Here is a 22,108-nt window from a genome sequence, read left to right as displayed (position 1 = left end):
TTAAAAGATGGCAACAGCTCACATCTGCCAGCAGCAGCAGCCAAAGATTTCTTTGTTCCAAAGCATTTTAAAAACTTTCTAGCTAATATCATATTGCTAATGCTTATTGAAAATTGTTCTAGCCAATCACTGAAAGCGCATATACACCTGCTTCAAACAATGCTTGCTTGTATACTTTCTATTAATAAACAATATTCCATTATTAAGCTTAAAACAATCTACTATCTTGCTAAGTGTATTTTTTTGCAGCCTAAAGATCAATCCTAGCCAAACCTAAGACTCAAACCATTTTTGATGTCCTTGCTTGCTATACTACTGTATCTTCTCCTATTTTCAGGCTTTGCATTCACAGCTAATTCTAAATTCTTTTGCTCTTTCTGTTTCTCAGGCCTGCATCCATAGCTTTCTGAAAGCCTTATTATCTTTAATATTTCCCACATTAGATATTTTGTATTTCTGTGTTTTTAGGATGACCGAGGTTCACTGATTTCCAGTTTCCAGCTTCCTGAAAATCAGGTCAACGTTGATTGACCAGCAAAGCAATTGGGGGCATGTCTGGCAAAAACTAGTTGGTAGCTACTTTCCAAGAGATAGATGCCCTTGGGAGAGGAGTATCCAACAATAAATTTTTCAGATCCCTTAGACAACAAATTCCAGAGCAGTAAAATACCTTACCAGAGGAAGAAGCATCTGGACCTGTAGGACAGCCTTCACAGAGTCTGACAAAGCGTAATTATTTTACTCAAGCAGTGTTACAGAGTAAAACTGGTCCGATGCTGACACTTGCCAGCAGCCATCTGGTATGGTAAATAATGAAGGGTAAGGAACTTCAAGCGTTTTCATTTTTCAGTTCCCTGTTTATGGAAAAATCCAAATCCATAAATTTAAGAGACCACAGTCAAGGTCAGGGACTGTCTTTGAGAGAAGTAAAACTCAAATGCACACATGGAACAAATCCAGCATTATTTTGCTTCCCATGGCAGAGATCCAGGAGCCTGACTTGCACTGTTTAGCAGCATGTGTGCTACAGGCTCTGCTGGCCGACTGTGCTAGGACATGAGGCCACAGCCCCAAAGTGCTGGACATATTGCTGCAGGTTGTGAAGCTATAAAATGGATTTAGAAAGCTAAACCTGGCTGTGCAATTCTTATTTTAAATTATATAGATGTGTGTACAGTTGGGTTATAGAATACACATGCTACTTCATAAAATACACAAATTTTATATGCATTATAGATTTAAAGTACTTTTATAATCAGTTTTGAAGATTTTTAAGTACTTTCTGGCCAGATTCATTTGGAAAACAATGTCTGACCACAGTCTAGATTATCTCGTAACTTCTGTTACAACATTCGGGAAATATTTCTGCTTTCTGTGTAAGACGGAAGTAAAAGGAAAAGGAAAAAGTTCTTGCAATTAAGATGGAAGAATAATCATGAGATTGGAAAAATATGAGACTGCAAGAGGCCTAGGGTTTATGACTCAATGACACACAGTTTTGACAAAGGATATATTGCTGCTGATACCTATATGACTGATTTCATATTACTCATTTCCTGTCATAAAAAGGCATGAGATGAACTGTTTGAAAATGTGCAAGATAAGAGAAATATTACCCTGTGAATCTTCAGGTAAAACTTGCACAAATTAAATTCTTGGTCTCCACTAGATTTAATACAGGCCTTTGCTTCCTGGGTTAGTCTTGATACTTTGAGCTCTTTTAAATTTTGTAGGGATCGTTCAGTACATGTGAAGGAACTTCCATTTCATTGCATGAAAGTTTTGAGAGAAAATCCTAGGAACAGCTGCAAATAGCTATAACAAAAATATGATTACTGTGTGTAGCAGCCTAACAGCCCATACCTGTCCTTTCTGGCCATAAAAACTGTGAAAACGGACTTTGCTTGGGTTCTCTGAAATTCCTCTTTCTGTAATCCTCAAAACATTGCATTCTCTACAGTTTCGTGATAAAGTTTTCAATTTTATTGCTTCTGTTACCCATTTATCTAGTTGCTTTAAGTAAATTCTTACTTCCTGTCTCATATGTAGGCTTCTATTTTTTTGATACAGACTCTAGGTTCAGTAGACCTAGAATAAGGGGTTTTTTCAATATTATTCTGTTACAAATATTAAAAATGCAGTCAGGTAATAATTAACTTCTGTAATTCAAGACCAAGCCTATATTACCTCCCAAACATGGATAGATCTTAATTTTGTGTAATATCTAGGAAACCTTGAGGAGGAAATAGGACAATGGAAGTGGTTGGCTGTCTGTACAAATAATGAAGTTTTCACCAGCAGAAGCTGAGTGGATCATTTGAAGTCTGCTTATTTTCTTAAGGAACGATCAAAATTTGTTTTATTCTTTCCTTTTCCTGAACCAAAGCAAGCACCACAAAATTTTTGTAGACCCTTGGCTTGCTGAGACAAATACGGTTTGTATTCTTGCAACAGTGACCCAAACTTTGGATTTTCTTCAGCCAATTACTCTGCTGATTTGCTGTGCTTTCTGAATTCTGACTGGATATTGCAGAAAGATTGAGTTTGGTCATCTTTTATTTGTTCTTGTGCAAGTAAATGGTTAATGCTGCTGTTACAGCCAAAACACTGCCTTCACCACTGAGCTTGCTGACTGCCATCTATTTTTTCACTACCCTCAAGAGAAAGATTGGCAACATTTCAGTGGTGGTATGTGTCCAGTACTTGTAAAATGCCTTTGTTATCTCTCTTGATAAAATGATCTATGCAAATCTGCAACAATAATGTTGTGACTGAATGTTCTCTGTGGTCTCAGTGTCCTCCAAATGAGAGCTGTGCATGCCAGAGTACTTTGAGAACATCACAGCCATTGCAGCTGTGTTGCTCTTATCCTGGAACCATGTGAAAAAATGCAATCCACTGGCAAGAGAGAGGTAGAGTTGTAGTTCAGAATGTGTTTCAGAAAAGATGAAAGATAGCCATCATCACAGTATATGATGGTTATAATTTTTTTCTTGTTTCCTATCTACTTAGATTAATGGGGAAAAGACTTAAAATGCAAAACATAGCCATTTTTCTACAATCCACATCTCAAACTATTTCTCTCTTTATTTGATTGGGAGAATAAACCTTTTTGGGCATGATAACACCACTTTAGAGATTTACCGAACAGTGAATAAAATAAAAGCAGATATATTGCCTGCCCTCTGATCAGCTTTGTTTCTTCCCAATTGCAAGTTAAATTTTATTTTGTAATCTCACCACTCTTCAAATGTATTTATAATTCACATCTTAGAGGGATAGCCATAGGCCTATACTTCAGGATGTGTTGGGTAAGTACTTATACTTTTGGAGTTTAGGAAAATATAAGATCTAGTAATTCAGCCTTTGAATATGCAGAAAGTAGCAGTAGAAAAAAAATCCAACAAGAAAATTCATTGGGATGATAATTCACCAGTTTGAAATAATTTTTGACTGAAGTTTTCTGGTTTTGTGGGTGTTTGAAGAATGCTATTCTGTGTGAGTGCTGTTACCTATGATATAGCTGGGGTTGAAGGGATTTAAATCTGGCATGGCAGTTAAAGGGAATTGTGTATGCAAAAGACTTTAAATACCTGTGTTTGAATAGAGAACTTGACAGTGCTGTTGCATGGCAAGAAATAACTACATAATAATAGGTGTAATTTCCCATCTCACACTAACAAAGTTTTTGTGGTGTTTTATTGTTTGATATTGCCAGAAACATGCTTTCCACTCAGTATATGCTGTAGATGGCAGTAAGGTTATGCTATGAAAGGGTACATGGACTGGAATAACTAAATTAAAGATGTATGTACAAACTTATGGATGGTTTCAGGTTTTGAAGTGAGAAACAATAACCAGTTCTTTCTGGAGGTGCTTCAAAAAGTATTACAGTTGCTATAAGTACATGGTTTAGATTCAAAACCTGAAACCATCCATGGGTTTTACACACATCCTTTAATTTAGTTATTCTAACTCCTCTATCTTTTTCTCACTTCCTATATTGTCTTTAGTGGATGATGTCTCCTCTTCCCTTATAACCCTTTGGCTCTCCTTGGATGTGGATATGTGAACTCACAGACTGCCTGATGGGGTCACAGTTCTGGAGCTGGGCATTTCTTTGTGCTTACATATAACTGTATGCGTGCACACATGTGTGTATCTGTATATGGAAAGCAAAATTTGGGAGGAATTAACAATATAAGAGATTCATTGCCCATGAAACAAATGTTAGCAACCATAGACCCACTGTAAGCACCCATTCTACAAATGAGATCACAGCAATGCTCCTGTTAAAGATGAGGATCTCTCCTTGCCTTGCTTGAAATTCAGGACTGAGTCCCAGTAGTGTTTTCCTCAATGGGCTTTCTCCATTCTCTTAATGGCTTTGTATGAGCCATGGAAAAGGGACCTGGTGTCACTTCAGCCCCAGTGATAAAGAAGGTTGTATATATTCAACTCTATGTTGTATCAATTCCTACTTTGGTCCAGTTGTTTGCCTCCTTATTAGCCATCACTGTATGTTAATTCACTCATTTTCTCCAGCATGCCACAGGTATGGTGGAGAATATGCTGAAAGCCTTCCGCATATGGTGACTACTGCTGTACTTCTTGACTGAACTGAGTTAATTGTAAGGAGATGGATATGTGGGTTGCGTGGTCTTTTGTGAGACAATAACTATGTTGTGATTTCTTCACGGCAATTACAAAAAAAAAAATCTCTTTCTAGTGATGGTAGGTATTTTATTACATTAAATGTAAATATATGTCACTAAAGAACAGTATCACATAACAAACGACATAAAATCACATAACAATCCTTGTCTCTCAAGGATGGGAAGTGTATCTAATTGCTCACCATTATTTCTGAAAACATTAAAAAATCTTTAAGGTCCAGTTTCTCTTTTTGCTTGCACTTAAGTCCTCTACATAATTTTAGAGTATCCACATCATTCACAGCAAATAAACATAATTCTTCATAGTGGAATCACCTCTAGATGTAGGGTTTCGTGCTTCATTAATATTTATTACATTTTCAGCTCGCTTTTTATCCCTACAGAAAATTATAGAACAGCATTCTTTATCAAGAAAAAAAGTTGTAGAATACCAAAACCCTCATTACCAACTTTTAAAGACAATTTCCAAAGCAGATGTTTGAAAACAGACATTTTTAACTTAAAATAACAGTGGGAAATAGTTGGGGTTTGTTTGTTTGGCCCTCAAGGAAATTCAAAAACCTTTCTATAATTTTGATTATAACTTCAAGAGGAAGTTTTATAGTACCAAGGATGTGGTTGCATGAAAGATGAAAACCTTAAGGATCTAAAATCTGTTTTTAAAACTAGAAATTGAACTTCTCTTGGCAATTTTCTTTTCTAATGCAAAGAACATGTAGATTCTGTTACAAAAAATGATAATACAAAAAAAGCCACTCACGTTTTCATAACATCTGCTCCCTGAGCATATGTAAGTAGTAGCAGCAGATTCCTGTGAATAAATAAGTACCCGTGATTGATCCAGCTGGATCAGAACAGAGAAGAAGAAGGCTCTTGCACTTTTTTATATTATCAATAATTCACTTCCATTTTAGATGGAAAAATCTAGAGAAACTTCAGCTATTCCTTTGCAGTCTCCACTGAGCTGAATTCTGCTGGCATCACTAGTGAACTCTCACTGTGACTTTATGATGGGGCAATCACGAGGATGTCTTCTCAAAATAAATTATTTGCACTGGTATAGCTTGTGGGTCCAAGTACAAAAATTACTAGTAAAAATATTTTTCTGCTAAAGAAAGAATTTGATCTCACTACCAGAGTAAGTTTGAAGAATTGGGAACTAGAGAAACTCTTCTGTAATTCTCTCTTCCTGAACCCTTTCATACAGTGTTGTAAAAGAGGCTAGGAAGTGAGAAAATTCAACAGAGTCACTTCTGTGAGTTGATTTTTCAGAACAGAGCCACAATTATCCATGCATATCCATGTACATTGCAACTGATAAAGCTTTACCTATGGTACATAGGAAAGATACTATGTTCGTAGTCTGTGCACAAGAATCACTGAACAAATGACTTCTAAGGTCTAGTTCCAGTTGTTCAGGGGGACATCCAGGTCATGGGACCTTTGAAACACTGAGATCATGGGCATTTATATGTATGTCTACCTACTGTGCACTGATAAAGTAGTTGCAGGCATTGCGGTTTAGGAATAGTATTCTCTAATTTAGTGCTTCCACTAAAACCTTGAGCCTTTTGCTCCTCCCTGCCCCCACCTGCTCCCCTGTGGTGGGTTGGAGAGAAGTGGAAGGACAAACGGTAATGATCACGGCCTGAGATAATTGACTGGAAACAGAAATTAGGTAAGAAAACAAACAGCAACAATACTAATAATGAATGTGTACAAAAGAGAGCAATTCACATATAAAAGGTTCACTGAGCCCAACCTCAACCAACCACAGCCATACTACCTCAACCATTCCCTCCCGCTCACAACAAACAAACCCCATCAGTCCCTCTGCCCTACCTACTCAAGTGGAAGGAAACCCTTCTCCCCCAAAGAGACTCTTCCCTTCGCCCCCAGCAATGAAATGAGGTGGTATAGAATAATCTTTGTGTTCTAGCCATGCCTGCTCTGGCTACTAAAAAAATTAACCCTGTCCTAGCTGTAACTAGGACATTATCCACCACTTATTCTATACCATGAATGTCATGCCCAGATCATACACCTTCAAACTCTATACATAAATGTGTGTGTACATATACGCGTGTGTGTATATATATGTGTGTGTGTATGTATATGTGTGTCTGGGGGGGGGGGGGGGGGGTATGCATGTATATACAAGCACTGGTATTTCTACAGTCAATGACCATCCCTCCAAGATGTCTGTTGAGTTCATTTAGTCCATGACTGTGGGCTCTATCTGTCCTAGATGTCTTCCAGGGCAGGAGGGTTGGCATGCATGGGTGGTTTCAAGCTGCATCAGGAGTTCACAGGAGCTCACAACTAGTGTATCTGGAGCATTCCATACTTTTTGTCCATATTGGTTGTGGCATACAGTGACAGTGTCATCCAGCAACTGTTATTATACAATTCAGCAATACAGACCGTTCTTACCCAAAAATCAAATCCCCTTGAACAAATTGTGTTTCCCTATCCCTTTGCATTACCCACCACATGCACCCAGGTCCTTGAGCAAAAACAATCCCACAGATAGCTTTGCCTTAGGAGCAGGACTAACCCAAACTGACTTCTCTAACACATATTCTTCATATGCACCATGGGGGCTTTATCCCTTCTCTGTTGTGTGAATGCTTTGATGGGGCAAGGCAAACTCAATTAGTAGAGCCCATAGTGTTAACTAACTAGGTCAGTTAACACTAAACATAGATCCCAATGTCTGAAGGTTCCACTACCCATTGCTTCGAATGTGGTTTTTGAACAGCCCGTAGTATCATTTAATTCTCCCAGAGGCTGGTGCATGAGAGAGAATATGATATACCCACTCCTTACCATGCTCTCTGGCCCAGGTCTGTGAGGTGATTTTTTAAATGAGTCCCATTGTCTGACTCAATTCTTTCTGGGGTGTCATGTCACCACAGAACTTGCTTTTCAAGGCCCTAGACAGTAGCCTTGTCAGTGGCATGGGGCACAGGGTACATCCAAGTGGTTGCTTCCACCATTTTAAGAACATAGCACTTGCCTTGGTGGGTTTCCAGGAATGAGATATAATGCTGCTGTTAGGGCAGAGGTGGATTTTCCATCCCACTTTCTCATGCCCTCTCTGTGGTCATGCAGGTAAAACTGCAGGTTACCTTGTGGTGTGTACACCTTTCTCCAACAGAGGAGTACATGCTGATAATGGCAGAGACTCTGGTCCATACTGGCAGGGGCATGGGACATTTTCTCTCTAGGTTGCTTGAGTCTTTCAAGTCTGTCTGCAGTCTTGTTCAGTCTTTCCACAGCTGAGGCACAGGTTGGTAGTGAGGAAAAACAACTTCATATTGTCAAAGTTGGGTAACCACCTGAAGCACTGTTTCTTCTTTCATTGACATCGATGCCTGCGGGTGGTGTACAAGGATGATGTCATCCTTTATAGAAACTTCTGCCAAATGGATTGTGTACATTGGACCTGGTCTGGATCTGCAGGGGACTGCTTGTTATTTGAGTCCCTGTAGATTCCCTGTAGTCCCTGTACCTTCAGCACAGCTAAATGTTTCAGGTCCTGGATACCTCTGTGCATGACATTCCACTTGTCTCAGTGCACTATTAGGTCATCCATGAGAGAATACCATTCCCTCATGCTTGGCAGATGTTGCCTCTAGAGGCTGAATGTTTCTGTCCTCTTTCCAATTCCCTCGCCAATGCCTACATCCTGAAACAGGGATCCCAACTGCCTGGCTTCACTACCATCTAGTTTCTTTATATTGTATGTTGTGATATCCCAGCACCAGAACAGGCAGGTCCCAAGAGGCTCTCCTGACTGGTAGCTGAAATATTTTTGCACATCTTGCAGCTCACCTGGGGTAGGGATCAGGTGATTCTCTCTGGCCCTGCTTCTTCCTCCTGTTGTGAGCACCCTATTCCTCTTCACCCCTCAGTAAGTGAACTAAATTTGTCTTGCATTTCTTTATAGGGGCACCTGCTACTGGCACAAGTTGTTCATCTGGTTCAGCTGCAGTTTGAGCAGCCACAATGCCTGCTGGTGTGTTTTCATTCCCCTGAGGTGTTCTCTAGTACAGGGCAATTCCTAATAAATCATAGTCTGGGCCCAGCACATTGCAATTAGTTGCTCCTCTCTTGCATTGCCACAGCATTGTCGTTGCAAGTATCCTGTCACTTTATCAGGGTCTTGTAGTTGTTCAGGAGTGAACTCTCAAGCCATTGGAGCAGATTTCTCCAACAACTGGGCCTTTTTCTCCCGCATTCCATGCCACTCATGACTATCCAGCATCAGGGCAGATCTCTGAAAGATCATGTTAATTTTAGGTTATTTTATTTAATTCCTATCACAGTGTGGACTGCGCTGAGAAGACCTGGCAGACTTAGCAACAACAACATGCTTTCCTTAACATCCAAGGGGAATTCAAAATTCTCTAAAGCTGTTGTAACAGGCCTGAAGAAGGAAAAGGGGGTAAAAAGCTGGGGGAAGTCATCCTTCCCTATTCCCCTGACAGACTGGGTGTGATTTTTACTGGACTACGAAATATTGTGTCTGAGGCAAGGGTAGGAGAACAATACTGAATACAAACCCCAAATGACCATCATTACATGTTATCATGCGATAAACTGTTATCACACAGTACATCAACAAAGTAATCCTGATCCTTTTCCCTGCTCTGAAAAACAGTATTGTAAGGAGCACATATAGGAATATATACGGGGTTAAGTACCACAACCACATGAACAGATGAAGCAACATTGTAGCCAGTGGCTGTGTACCTAATACAACAAATGCCTAGATTAGGTTTGTTTCCTGATCTGGGCAGATCTGTTGTTATCATAACATTTGTGTCCCACTTGGGGGCACCAAATTAGAGTGTCGTGGTTTAGGAATTATATTCTCAATTTTAATGTTCCCACTGAAACATTCCAAACTCTCCTTAGGCAGTAGAGAGATGAGAATGGGAGGTACAAAATGTGAAGGTCATGGGTTGTGATAAGAACAATTTACTGGAAACCAGAATGAGATAAGAAAACAAACAGTAACAGCAACACTATTAACAGCAAAATAGTAGAAAAGAGTGATTCACATGCAAAATGCTACTGAGCCTGACTCGACTGCAGCCACATTACTTGGACTGCTTCCTCTGTCTCAGAGCCAGTATTACTCTACTGTTCCCTCCACTTTGCTTTCTTGACCAGAAGGAACTCCTTCCCGTGGAAAAGACCCTCCCCTCCTGTCAGTGACATCAGGTGGTATAGAATAATTTCCAGGTAGGCATGCCCCCTCTGTCTACTGCAGGAATTATTCCTGTCTGACTGGAGCTAGGACAGTAGGTATGTGTGTAATGTATACTCATGCTCTTAGCAGAGTACACTTATCTCTAGTTTAACACCATGTCTCATTAACCAAAAGAGAGGGGCGTATTAGACTCTGCTAACAGCTTCTATGCCCTTTGCACAGAAGACAGAGGCAGAGATAAGGATTGATGATAGGATGGTGTGTTCATTGTCTCATGCTGCTGTGAATTGAGGATGTAATTCGAGACACAGGCAAGGACTTGAACTTTAGGAAGATGTGCTGGAAAACCCCACTTAAAAGATTGAATATGCTGCCTTTTAGACCCCTGTGAATTAAAATACACTTGAAGAAAATTAAAGTTGCGGGAAACTGAAACCAGGAAGTCCAATTTAATGGAATTTTAATAATGACAAATCAACAAAATAGTCCTACAAACAGGCAATTTAGGAATAATTAGTGGCAATAACTTGTTGATAAAAGAATACTAAAACATCATGTTTTACACAGCAGGAGTAAGAAAACAGGTTTAGAGTGGTAGTAATTACATAAATGTTTAATTATGTTGAACAAAATATTTATTCAGTGATCTCAACAGTGCACTGCTGTGTTTGAAGAGTTATTCTTGAATGCTTACCAAAGCCTGTTATTAAAATTATGGTTTTATATCTGAGAGACTTAAAGAAACAGAGATATGAGAATTTTTATCCAAACTGAGATGAAAACCAGTTGAATTTATATAAGTACAAGGCTTTAGTAAACAAGAAGATATACAAAAGTGACTATCAGTGATTATAGTTGGAACTGAGAAGTGGGAGGTGGATGACAGTACTCTATTTCTCTGGTCCCTCTTGTTTTGTGCAGTTGTAGACACTGAGAGTGTCTACAGTGTTCATAAAACATTGTCAGCATTTACTCAAGACCCAAGACTTAGCCAGGCTTTAGGTTCCACTGCAAATTTAGCATTAGTCTCTATTTTAAACCAATAAACTTGTATCTACCTCTGCTGGTCTGTCTCTATTATAAATACTTCATGCCCTTTTTTTTTTTTTTTTTTTTTTTTTTTAGCTCATACTTCATATAAGAGGACTCCCACCTCAGTGTAGTTCATCTATAAGGAGCAGAGTACTTACGAAGATTTGGGACCCAGTCTGATCTCATTTATACTGATGTAAATAAGGAGCTAATATTTTGGACTGGCACTTGTAGGAATTAGATGCTAACTCCTGGGCTAGTTCTTTCTGCATAATGTTATTTGTCATACCAACAAAGTAAGTTTCAATTTAATGATTCTGTAATTTACCACTGTTATCTCTTCTGATTTGCAGATGGGCTTCTTCCGCCGGAGGTACAAAGAAATTATTGAGGCTGAAAAGAGCAGAAAGGAGAATGAAGATAGTTGGAACTGGGTCCAGAAAAATCAGTAAACTGCCCATGAAAACAAAACTGCCCAGTCATGTGACATATACTTGCTAGTCTATAGATCCTGCTCTTGTATCTTCCATATGTGGAAGAATGAATCTTCTCCAGATTTTTCGGAGACCTCATTGATGCTGTGTCTTTATTACTCCCAAAAGCTAGGGAATATATTCTGAGGCAACCACTGCAGCCATGTCAGATGACTGGAGCAATTGACACTTCATTTAAGAGTTGAACTTTGAACTTTGGCAACCAAGCTGCAGTGCAGAGCAATATTTATGAATCCAACTATGTAGTATGCCCTCAGGGGAAGACTTTTACCTAAGAATATTTTTTATAAATACAAGCTTTTTATACTGAGTATGTCTTTATATTTGTATCAATGTTTTATAATTTTTATTGAATAGCTATATAGTTCACTCAAGCACTGATATCTGGCTAAATCTTTGGTAATATATATATATAAATTCTATTGTACTTTTAAACATCAATGCAAGAAAGAGAAGGGAAATTCGAGATAAAAGTAGCTGAAATCCTCATATGCTTAATTCACAATGCTTTGTAATATCATATATAGGTCATTTAATAGAAATAGACCAAAATCTTTTTTATTGTCTACTTCTTTAAGTTAAATTTGGTGTTTGATTTATAAGCTACAGAACTTAAAGTATTTCACAGTTGTGATACTCTGTATCTTGAGTTTGTCCTTTACTAGCCTGGATGGACGAGGATAAAAACACTTCTTCAGTGACATGTAGCAAGATGTAGCTTGCTTTGGCTCACTGAAGAAGGCACCAGAGAATGTTCTCTTCAGGAAGTGTTCTTTTCCAGTCTCTAGGACTGTACAGTTGAGATACCAGAAGGATATAATTGGGCCAACCACTATGGCATTGACAAATTCCTTTAAATAATAATAATAATAATAAGTAATTAAGTAATATTAATATTAAGATGGATAGTTTTAAAGCTACTGTTAATAGTACAGTAAAGCAAGTTTACTGTATTTGTTATCAAAACAAGTGATACATTGATACATGCTATGAGCAGTATGCCTGCCAGTAAGTTATATACTTGAGTCATGAGTTTGTTGTATGATAATTTTAAGAGATATAAGTAGATGCAAGGATTAAAATGTTTGGATATTTGAATCTTGAGATTCCCTATCTGGGTGTTCCAAGTACTGAATGTATTTCCTCAAGAATTTAGAAGGAAGTTTAGTTAAGGCGCAGATGTTATTGGATCTCAGCTTGCCACTTTTATTGCTGTAATTCTTTAACAAATTGTTTCTTGAATTAGAAGAAATCCAATTGTAACTAAGAAGAAGTCTAATTGTAACTAATTCAAACAAGTTTATTCAAAAAGCTCTTGAATTTTTGAATAGAAATAATGGAACTGTGCAACACTTGGGTTTAGATTCTACTTGTATTTTGCACTTTGTGTAAATAAGGAGTAAATATCATGTTGGTATAAAATCCAAGTAAAGGAAAGAAGGTCCAAGCTCTGTGGTAGAAAGTGAAAACAGGATTAAAGGTTGCAGGATGTCTTCTTCCTTAAGGGTGTGGTAAAAGAACAGCTGGAAGTTTGGAAACTTGAATGCAGAGAACAGGCAAGAGATCTGTTTGGGATCAGGTCTTGCTCTTCCTTACCTTATTCATGGTAGCTTCAAATTATAAAAATATAAAAACATGTTCCTGCTTGCTTTTTACCACCACCATCATCAAGTGTCTGCTATTACTACAGCATTGATTGGTATTTATTAATTTTTAGCTATCTGCATGCATTAGGGAAAAATAGTTTTAAAGTGAATTAAGTGTATTGATTCAACATCTGACAAGAAAAACTGTTAGTCTACTCAACTTTCTTCAAACAATAGTTGTTGATTTGACAGATTCTGTGTGACAAATGATCATTTAAGCGAAAATCCATAGCAAAATCCTGTTATAAGCACATATAGTGGAATACAGATTTTCCAAGAGAGTGCAAAACCAAAAGGCTGGTGGCATTTGACTGCACTGGTGTATTATCATCTAGGGACAGAACCATAGACTGGCTTGGGTTGGAAAGGACCTTAAAAATCTAGTTGCAATGCTCCTGCCATTGACAGGGAGACTTTTTGCTAGACCAAATCCAAATCAAAGCCAAATCTTTTCTGGCCTTGAACTGCTGTATTATCAGAAAGTCAAAGACGGATAGAATGGCTTGTATTGGAAGGAACATTAAAGATCATCTAGTTCCAACTCCCTGCCCATGGTCATGCCAGATTACTCAGAGCCCCATTCAACCGGGCCTTGAACACTTCCAGGAACTGGCCATCCACAACTTCCCTGAACAACCTGTTCCAGTTTCTCATCACCTTCACAGTAGTGTTTCCTTCAAATATCTAATCTATATCTGCCTCTAATACTAAAGGCTGTGAATTGAATTCCTTGCAGTATATGTCTGACATTGGTTAGTTTTGTTAAACAACAAAAGCTAATTGTCTGGTTTTGCTCTTTAAAAAATCTAAGACAGACAGAAATTGGATGTGAGATTGATTCATAGTTATAAATTGAAATTGCTTAAAGTACTCGGTTGAAAAGGGGGTCTTTTTATTACCTGTAAGACTCTCCAGTATCTGCCCTCTCTAGCAGTGGTCCCCCCAAAATTATTAAAAAGTAAAATTGCTGAGAGAATAATTCAGGACACATGTGACACTAATTGTGAATTAAACTGAATTTAAAAGTTTCCATTCAAAAAAGGAGAAAGTTCAGTTTGAGAAGTTGAAATCATCAATTTCCACTTTTTAAACAAAATATTACTTTGAAATCTGACAAAAATGCTTCCTTACACTATTTTAAAAATCAGAATTAGTTATACCTTTGAAATATCTTTTTAAACTATAAAAAGAAGATAGTTTAAAAAATTATTACTAATTCAACATTTCAGATTTTATTGGAACTTTTTTTTTTAATTTTGTTGCAAAGCAAAAGTGGTTTTATTTTTTAAAAAAACCAAATAAAGGTAAATCTCATTTGAGCCCACACTGGACTGTTTCATTTCTGACTTGAATTGTCATAGAATTGGTCCAGCACAAGTCATCCCTTAGTGAAAATCTAGCTGTTGGCCAGGTAAATGCCATTTTGTGAAATAATCCACAAATTCTTAGTATCATCACTGCTAGGTACTCAGTTGTTTTTGTTGTCATGGATGATTTTGATTTTACTCTCCAAACTTTTTTCTCCGTTTTTTTTATCAAATTCCACTGTGGCTTTTGCTTGCTTCCAAGCAAGATTTGGCAATGAATCATACCAGTTCTTCATATTAAAGAACTGTAGATGCATCTTTCCACTTCTTAAAAAGCAGACAAACAAACAAAAAGTTCCACTATTATCAGTTGGTTACAATTAGTTTCTAATCCCAAAATCTTACAAAAATGTAATACACTTCAAGAATGTCTAGAATATACCTCTGGTATAGAACTGCTGGGTTTTGGGTTTTTTAATTAAGAAATCATCCTAAATATCTAGAGACATGGTTACTTTAGAAATTGCTTTTAGTGCTCTGGGAGTTCCATCTGTCAGCTACTTGTTAGTTTCTTTGTGCTGTTCTGCTTGCACAGAGGCTGGGGGTAGTCACTGTACAAGTGCTCTCCAGTCAATCCATTTTGAGGCAATCTCATCCATTCTGTTTGACAACTTCAGTCAAAGGTTTGCTGAATTTACATTGCCATTTTTCCCAGCAGACTCACTTTACACTAGCTATAAGCTATGCAGGAGGAAGGTTAGAAGTGGGGCAGTAAGATTTTCAAATGCTCTGACACCTAAGATAGCTAAAGCTTTCAGTGTACAAGGTGTCTTCTTACAAATAGTAACCCTGAAATTGTCTTTAGGATAAGAAGAAAACAGTCTCAGAAAAAGATGATCAGGAAAGAAGGCGGGGAGGGAATCAAAGAAAAATATTACTTAATGTAAGAGCTGGTGCTGTACACACAATCCCATGTAGTTTCCATCTTGATTTCAAGAAGATCACAGTCATTTCACGGTTTTGGTGGCCCACAGCACAGAGATTAAGGCACCTTTCACCGCTGTTTTCATTTAAAAACCATGGGGTTTGGGTCTTTAATTTCTCCCCAGGCAACAGCACAACTATTGTGCTCCAAGAATGTCGCTGATATTCTCTTGACCCTTGTAGCTAACAAGAACAGCTGCTGTTTTTTTTTTTTTTCTGAATAAACTTGTTCTTTTATTTGATTAATTGTAATGAGGAAGTCAGCAATCTGTAGAAAATACTGGATCAACCTCTGAATTGAAGTAATCTCACAGGTTGCATGTGTTATCTGAGAGAGAAATTATGCCTAATGTAAATTCCAACCCTGCAAACCACTTAAGCAATCTTTTAATTTCAAAAGGACGAAGACTTCTGCAATGCCAAACACAGCAGTGAAAACAGCCCTTTCTATGCCTAAATACATGAATGGTAATGATCCCACATACCAAGTCAGTAGTGTGCAGGTGTCCCGGCTTGCTGAAAGCAATAGATATGAAAAATCTTTCTTTGACAATATTTAGTATCAACTGTCTTGAATGTCTTCTGTTTATGGGCACATTTTGGAATCTTGCACGAGTTTAAAGCATGGTATCCATTTGAGATGGAATTATATAATACTGCTTTCACTAAAGAGTTAAGGGAATCATGGAACTAATTTCTATCCTTTGTCCAAATTTACCCACTTGCTAGGGTTTCTTGGATATAAAGTAGAATCTCGTTCATTGAATGTGCATTGATTAAACTGGCCTGAAGATTAATTGCTTTTGAAGCTTGATTTCCATGCACAGTAGAGTACCTGAACCATCATTCCTTCTTTTTATCAGACTGTCACTGCTTATATATTGTAAAATTGTATGTTTCTTTTTGTGAACTTGTGTTTGGAAGAATGTGTTCACTCTTACTGATGTCACCTGTATTTGTCACCTGTATTTAGAAACTTGTGTTCACCTGTATTCTAATTCACTTGCACCGTTTTGGAAATGTCAGGTTTACAAAAAATACAACTTTTTGGAATAAAAAATGGCTGCAAAATTATGCTAATAATATCATCTTGTTAGTTATTGCCCTTGTCTAGCTCAAGCACTTTTCCATTGACTGGGTGAGACATTTTGTCCTATATGTTTGAATACTATATGGTATGTGTTTACCTGTGTGTGGATAATTAACATCTTTTATTGTAATTTTATGACATAACATCAAACTGTTTGGAGACAAAGAGTACAACTGACTTGACTACAGTATTTTAAAGCCATCGAAATAAAATAAAGGTAGTGAGAATTATTTATATTTCTTCAACCTTGCTTTATAAACATCAAATCAAGCCTCGTGAGATGGTGATACTGACCTATGATAAGTGTCAACTTGTGCAACTTGAGTCCTTTTTCAATCTATGAAATTGGATGAAAGCTGAATTTTTTCAGCTTCATGTGCTTTTCCTGCAAGGATTTATAGTTCATAGTGCCTGGAACATAGTAACTAAATAATATATATGAAATTATATTTTCAACTCTATGCATCCCCATGCTTACTGGTCACTTGGATAGCGAGCAGAAGATGAATGTAAGCTTTTACTTCTACAACTCTTAAGTGTTTCAATGTTCTCCAGACATACTAAAGAAGTCTGTTTCCTCAGTATTAAGACTGTTGGCTAAATATCTAAGAACAGGCTGGGCAGAGTTACAACCTAACCTGTGACTCAGAGCACATTTGTACTGGTGGAAGATCACAGCTTTATGTACCACGATGCCAAAAGCATTGGAGAGTTCTGAGTAGATGTGCATTCTGACATGAAGATGGCACCCTTCAAAGTAAAAATAAATGTTCTCAGTCATTGCAGGGGAAAAGTGGTAGGAGAATGCTGCTACCAACAGGAATGCAATGCCCAGTTAGCTTTTGGAGACGTGGAAGCACTAGTGCTGCAGCAGCTAAAGTAATATACAGGGACTTTTGGACGTATTAAAATATCTTTGTTATCATGTGAGCATGTATGTAAGTGTGTGTGTGTGTGTGTAAGCAGGCAGTGTACATTCCCATCTGGGGTTAGAGGATTGATGAGCTAACAGTGCCCTCTGTGGGGCTCACTCCTTGTCTTCTTGGGAAGCAGAGAACAGCAGTTTGTACATAGCAGGATTTTGTGTGTTGTGTTACCCCAAACAGCTTTTAAGAATCCTGTAGGTCTTCTATGACAAAGTGGCTTTGTTTCAGAAATCAAACCCACAACCTTTAGCAGATTTGTTTCTTCCAGGTTCACCGAGAAAGGAAGAACTACATCAATCTTCAAGAAAAATAAGATATTCTTTAACAATGGAAAAGCAGTCATTTGTTAGCATGCTGCGCAGCCTGGCTCATGTGTATGGACTGGAGATGGCCTGCCATTGGCCTGCTTTTTGGCTTGGATGTAATGGAAGTTTCCCTGATAAATCTTTTCCATGTAGTAGTTAAATACCCCTTGAAAAAGATAGGAGACTTCCACCCATACTGTTTGGGTCTAGTAAGTTGCGTATTGACCTCAGTAGTACTGGGTAAGATGTCTTGATTCAATTAAAATTTTGAGTGCATAACGCACTGGATAATTGAGATACCAAAGGCCTAAGGACAGTGTCTCGGGAGTCATTAAGGATGCAAAGTAGATTTTAGTGTCTTCTGGCCCCACTTTGCTTACTATCAGAATTAAAATACAATGAAGACAGCTATTTTGTGTAGATTCAAATGTACAAATGAATTTAAGGTCATATGACTTTATTTACTACACCAAATTCCAAATTTCAATATTCCAAATGGCTGCAAATGGAGATTTTATTTGCAAGTGGTTTTGACAGAAATAAAAAATGAGTGGATGTCTTGGTTTGAAAGACAAGTGTTTGCTAGGGAGGGGCAGGGCCTCCCTCAGAATGGAGAATTCAAATCCCCTCCTAACAAATTATTATAATTTAGAAAACTAAAGGGGTTTTCAGGCAGAGTTATGGGCATAGTAATAATAGCTCTTTACTAGTAGGTATAACAAGGCAAATAAACAACAACTACAGCATTAATAATAAATAGAACAATGAACCTCGAGGGGCTTTGTTCTGCAAAGCCAAGGGCAGTCTGATCGCGGTGCCTCTGCAGGACTTTGAGAGCACCAAGCTGGAAGAGTGGAAAATCCCGGGCTGGTGGATGAGATATATCAGAAGCTCTGTGATGATAACTGGAACAGCAGGGATGTCCTGGCAGAGTGAGGGAGTATGGGGCCACAGTGTAGCAAAAAAACCGCTGTCAAAGCAGTGCAGAAGAAGGGGTGGCAGCAGGAAAAGGCTGGCCCTGCTCCAGCAGGGCAGGCGGAGGAGCTCAGAATTCCAGGGCACAGGAGAAGATTATGGTAGATTTCCCAGGGTTGGACTTTGTGGTGACAGTGAACTCCCACAGCAAGCAGTAGCCTGGCCGTGTCTTCTCCAATGCAATGCTGAGGGCAAGAGAGCAAAGCTGCCTCCAGCTCTGTCCTTTGCCTGCCCCAAAACTCGCATTATCTCCCCCTCCAAGAGAAACTTCCAGAGACCCAAAGAAGTGTAGGCAGGTGCTACAACTCCTCTCCTTTGGCCCCTTTGTTCTGCTCAACTATAAGTTCCCAGTAGTTAGTTTCCTAGCAACTTACGGGAAAAATTCTGTAAGTGAAAAAGAAATCTAACCCCCAAGAGTGGAGAAATGAATCTTATTAATAAAAGAGCTATGAAAGTCAGTTTATCATGTCTTGATCATGCTATAATTTGTGAGTTGGAAAGGAACAATTCATATATTTCTAGTTCATTTCTACTTTGCTTTTTATGTAGCTAGTGCCATTTTAATGCTTGAACTTTAAGGTATGCAATGTTTTATTAAATTAACATGCAGTTAAACAGCTGTAAGCAATCAGAAATTAATGAAGTAGTAACCCTGCTGCAGACATGCATTCGGATATGTTGTATTGATTTGCATTAAATTATTCTAGATTTATACCAGCATAAGTGAGAAAGGACTCAGATGGGCTTCCCTGAAGCTGAAGGGAATGCAACACACATAATGCGACAAGCCTTGCACTAACCTGTGTAAGTGGTAATGTACGGTAATTTCTGTCATTTAAGCAGTATTCCTCTGCACTTGCAATCTGAGAGCCGTGTAATTCAATCTTAATCATGCTGCTCTGTGCTATAGTCAGAAAAGATAAAAGGAATAGTAAAGAAAGCAAGAGAACACTTGCAGAGAACACTTCATAGAGAGAATGTATTCTGTCCTACATCAGTCTCTCAATGGAAAGACTTGAGAACTGGGCATTATCTGCCCCCTTACCTTTATCTAACTTAAATGATCAGACTAATTATTACAATTTTTATTTTACTGTGTTGATTTTAGGTGAATGGCACAGAGTAGGAAACTGACAAAGAAGTGATTACCTATAAAGAGGTCAGAATATTTGCTGAGTATTAAATTAATGAAATATATATAGGATTGGATAGAAGATTATATAAATGTGTTAAAATACTTTTCTCCATTTTAGTTTTCAGGGTGAGGGATGAGAAACCAAATCTAACAGTCTATGAAAACAGAAGGTTTTTTTGTGAGATTGCCAAATTCCAGAATCAAGCATGTTGCCCTCTTTCTTAGCTCAAAACTGTATCCCTGACATAGCTTCATCCAAGGAGAGACCCATGTTTCACCTTGGCCAGGTGACACATGTTAAACCTTGTCTCATTCTACTGGCTGCTCAGCTGTGTTTATCCCACTCTCGCTTCCATTCTACAAATACTGCCATTTTTTTTCTCCTGGCCTTTTTCTGAAGTTTTTCTTCTGCATCATAACTGGTGTTACCCTTCTCTCTCAATTTGTCTGAATAAGAAGGCTAACTTAAATTTAAGTGATTTTCCCCAACCTACACTTAGTTTGAAATATGTCACACTTGTTTCAGACCCAAAAAGATTTGTCCTGAAAACTGGTACTTTCCCCAACTACATCAGCAGTTCTGAGGCCTATGGGATGTTAGGTCAGAAACTGTGGTCCTCTCCTCATATTTCTTTTCACTGAACTTATTAACCAGACTGAAGTGTACCTTGTCAACTCACTAATAAATGTAAAATCTGAGGGAGGTAGAGAGATTGACAGATAGACATGTATAAGACTGAAACTTATTTTGGAAGTGGACAAGTCATATAAAAAAGGACAAGCCTGCCATTCAAAGCCAGAATCATTCAAAATAATATACACTTTTTTTTTGTAATTCTGAAACACAGTCAGGGACATGGAACTGGAAGGTCCTCAGTTTCAGTCTCCTATTTTCATTGGCAACTATTCCATTATCTTTCCTTTTATGAACTGAACAAAGTTCAGTAGAACCAGTTAAATTTTTTCCTTATTATTCTTGCTAAAGACTATTCTAACATTTTGTTTTGATGGTGTTTTTAATGGTAATTTTCTTCTCAGTTTGTTCTCTTGCCCTCAAAGTCTTTTAATTTAACAAGTTCCTTTCCTTCCTTCTTGTTCTGAGTTGATCTTTCTTGAATAGAGGTGACCAAACACTACTTCCTAAGATACTGCTATGAATTAAACATGGAAGAGAAAAGAAAACTTTGCGAATAAGATTGACAGAACCCAGAAAGGTTCAAAATATACTATAGAACTTGATTAAAACCAAAGTTAGATATTGGTGCCGAAAAAGAGATTTTTTTAATAGTAAAAGAGGTAAAGAGAAAAAGAAAGAGAGAGAGGAAGAGAAGGAGAAAAAAAAGAAGGAAGGGAGGAAGGAAGGGAGGGGAAGAAAGAAAGAGAGAGAGAGAGACAGAGACAGAGAGAAAGAAAGGAAGGAAGGAAGGAAGGAAAGAAAGAAAGGAAGAAAGCAAGAAAGAAAGAATGAGAGAAAGAAAGAAGTGGGGGGACAGGGAGAGTGACAGGGATTAGGTAGAAACATATCACCCTCCTGAGGACATCCAATGATGTCTCATGGCTTCCCTCCATCTGGTCTTCTTGGTGGTGAGTCCTTGCCACCCTGCAAAAAGTACAGAATCCATTTTGGCTAGGTGGGAATGCCCAGGTGCTTCCCCTGAGGGGGCTAGGTTTGACACTCTTCCTTGCAATACTGTGCATCTGTTGCATCATGTTGTGGTGGTCTGGTGCAGGGTCTGGGGACACCTTAGAGGGGGGCCTTTGATGGGCCATGATACCCTCTTTGCTGTCCCTCATGTGAATGTGGCTCTTCCTATGGTGAAGGGACCCCTGCAGCTGGGCTCCTCTGCGCAGCAGAGGATGGACATTGATGTGGTTTGACACTGGCTCAACACCAGGCACCTACAAGAGTAACTTGCTCACCCTCTCCTGCCACAGCTGGGCAGAGGAGAGAAAAATGAAAAAAAAAAAAAAAAAAAAAAAAAAAAAAAAAAAAAAAAAAGCAGGGTTCATGAGCTGAGATAAGGACCAGGAGAAAAACACTTCAAGGGCAGAACAGGCTCAGCTTAGGTTTACAAAGTGAATTTATTACTAACAAAATCAGAGGAGGATAATGAGAAGTAAAATAAGCCCTTAAAATACCTTTTCCCTCAGCCCCTCCCTCCTTCTCACTGACAGCTGGTCATCACAATGGCCTGCAGAGGAATCTCAGCTCCAGTGCCTGCAGTACCTCTTCCCTTTCCTTCTTCACTGATGTTGGTGTCTCCATGTTGTTTCCCTCACATGTTCTTACCTCTTCCTGTTCTCTAACTGGAATTAG

General features: G+C 38.3%; 1 protein-coding gene across 1 annotated transcript in view; it reads left to right on the top strand.

The window, feature by feature from the left end:
- LOC136363757 (integrin alpha-9-like) overlaps positions 1-16,445 on the top strand; it is a 210,587-nt gene extending 194,142 nt beyond the window's left edge. Inside the window, 1 exon segment of the mRNA XM_066323225.1 lies at positions 11,283-16,445. Within this exon segment, the coding sequence (XP_066179322.1) occupies positions 11,283-11,381 (99 nt within the window). The 3' untranslated portion in view covers positions 11,382-16,445.
- Positions 16,446-22,108: the final 5,663 nt, after the last annotated feature.

This window comes from Sylvia atricapilla, chromosome 1 (genome assembly GCF_009819655.1).
Source record: "Sylvia atricapilla isolate bSylAtr1 chromosome 1, bSylAtr1.pri, whole genome shotgun sequence".
NCBI classification, from domain to species: Eukaryota; Metazoa; Chordata; class Aves; order Passeriformes; family Sylviidae; genus Sylvia; species Sylvia atricapilla.
The sequence above is the reverse complement of the archived record's forward strand: the minus strand, read 5'-3'. Positions and strand labels throughout refer to the sequence as shown.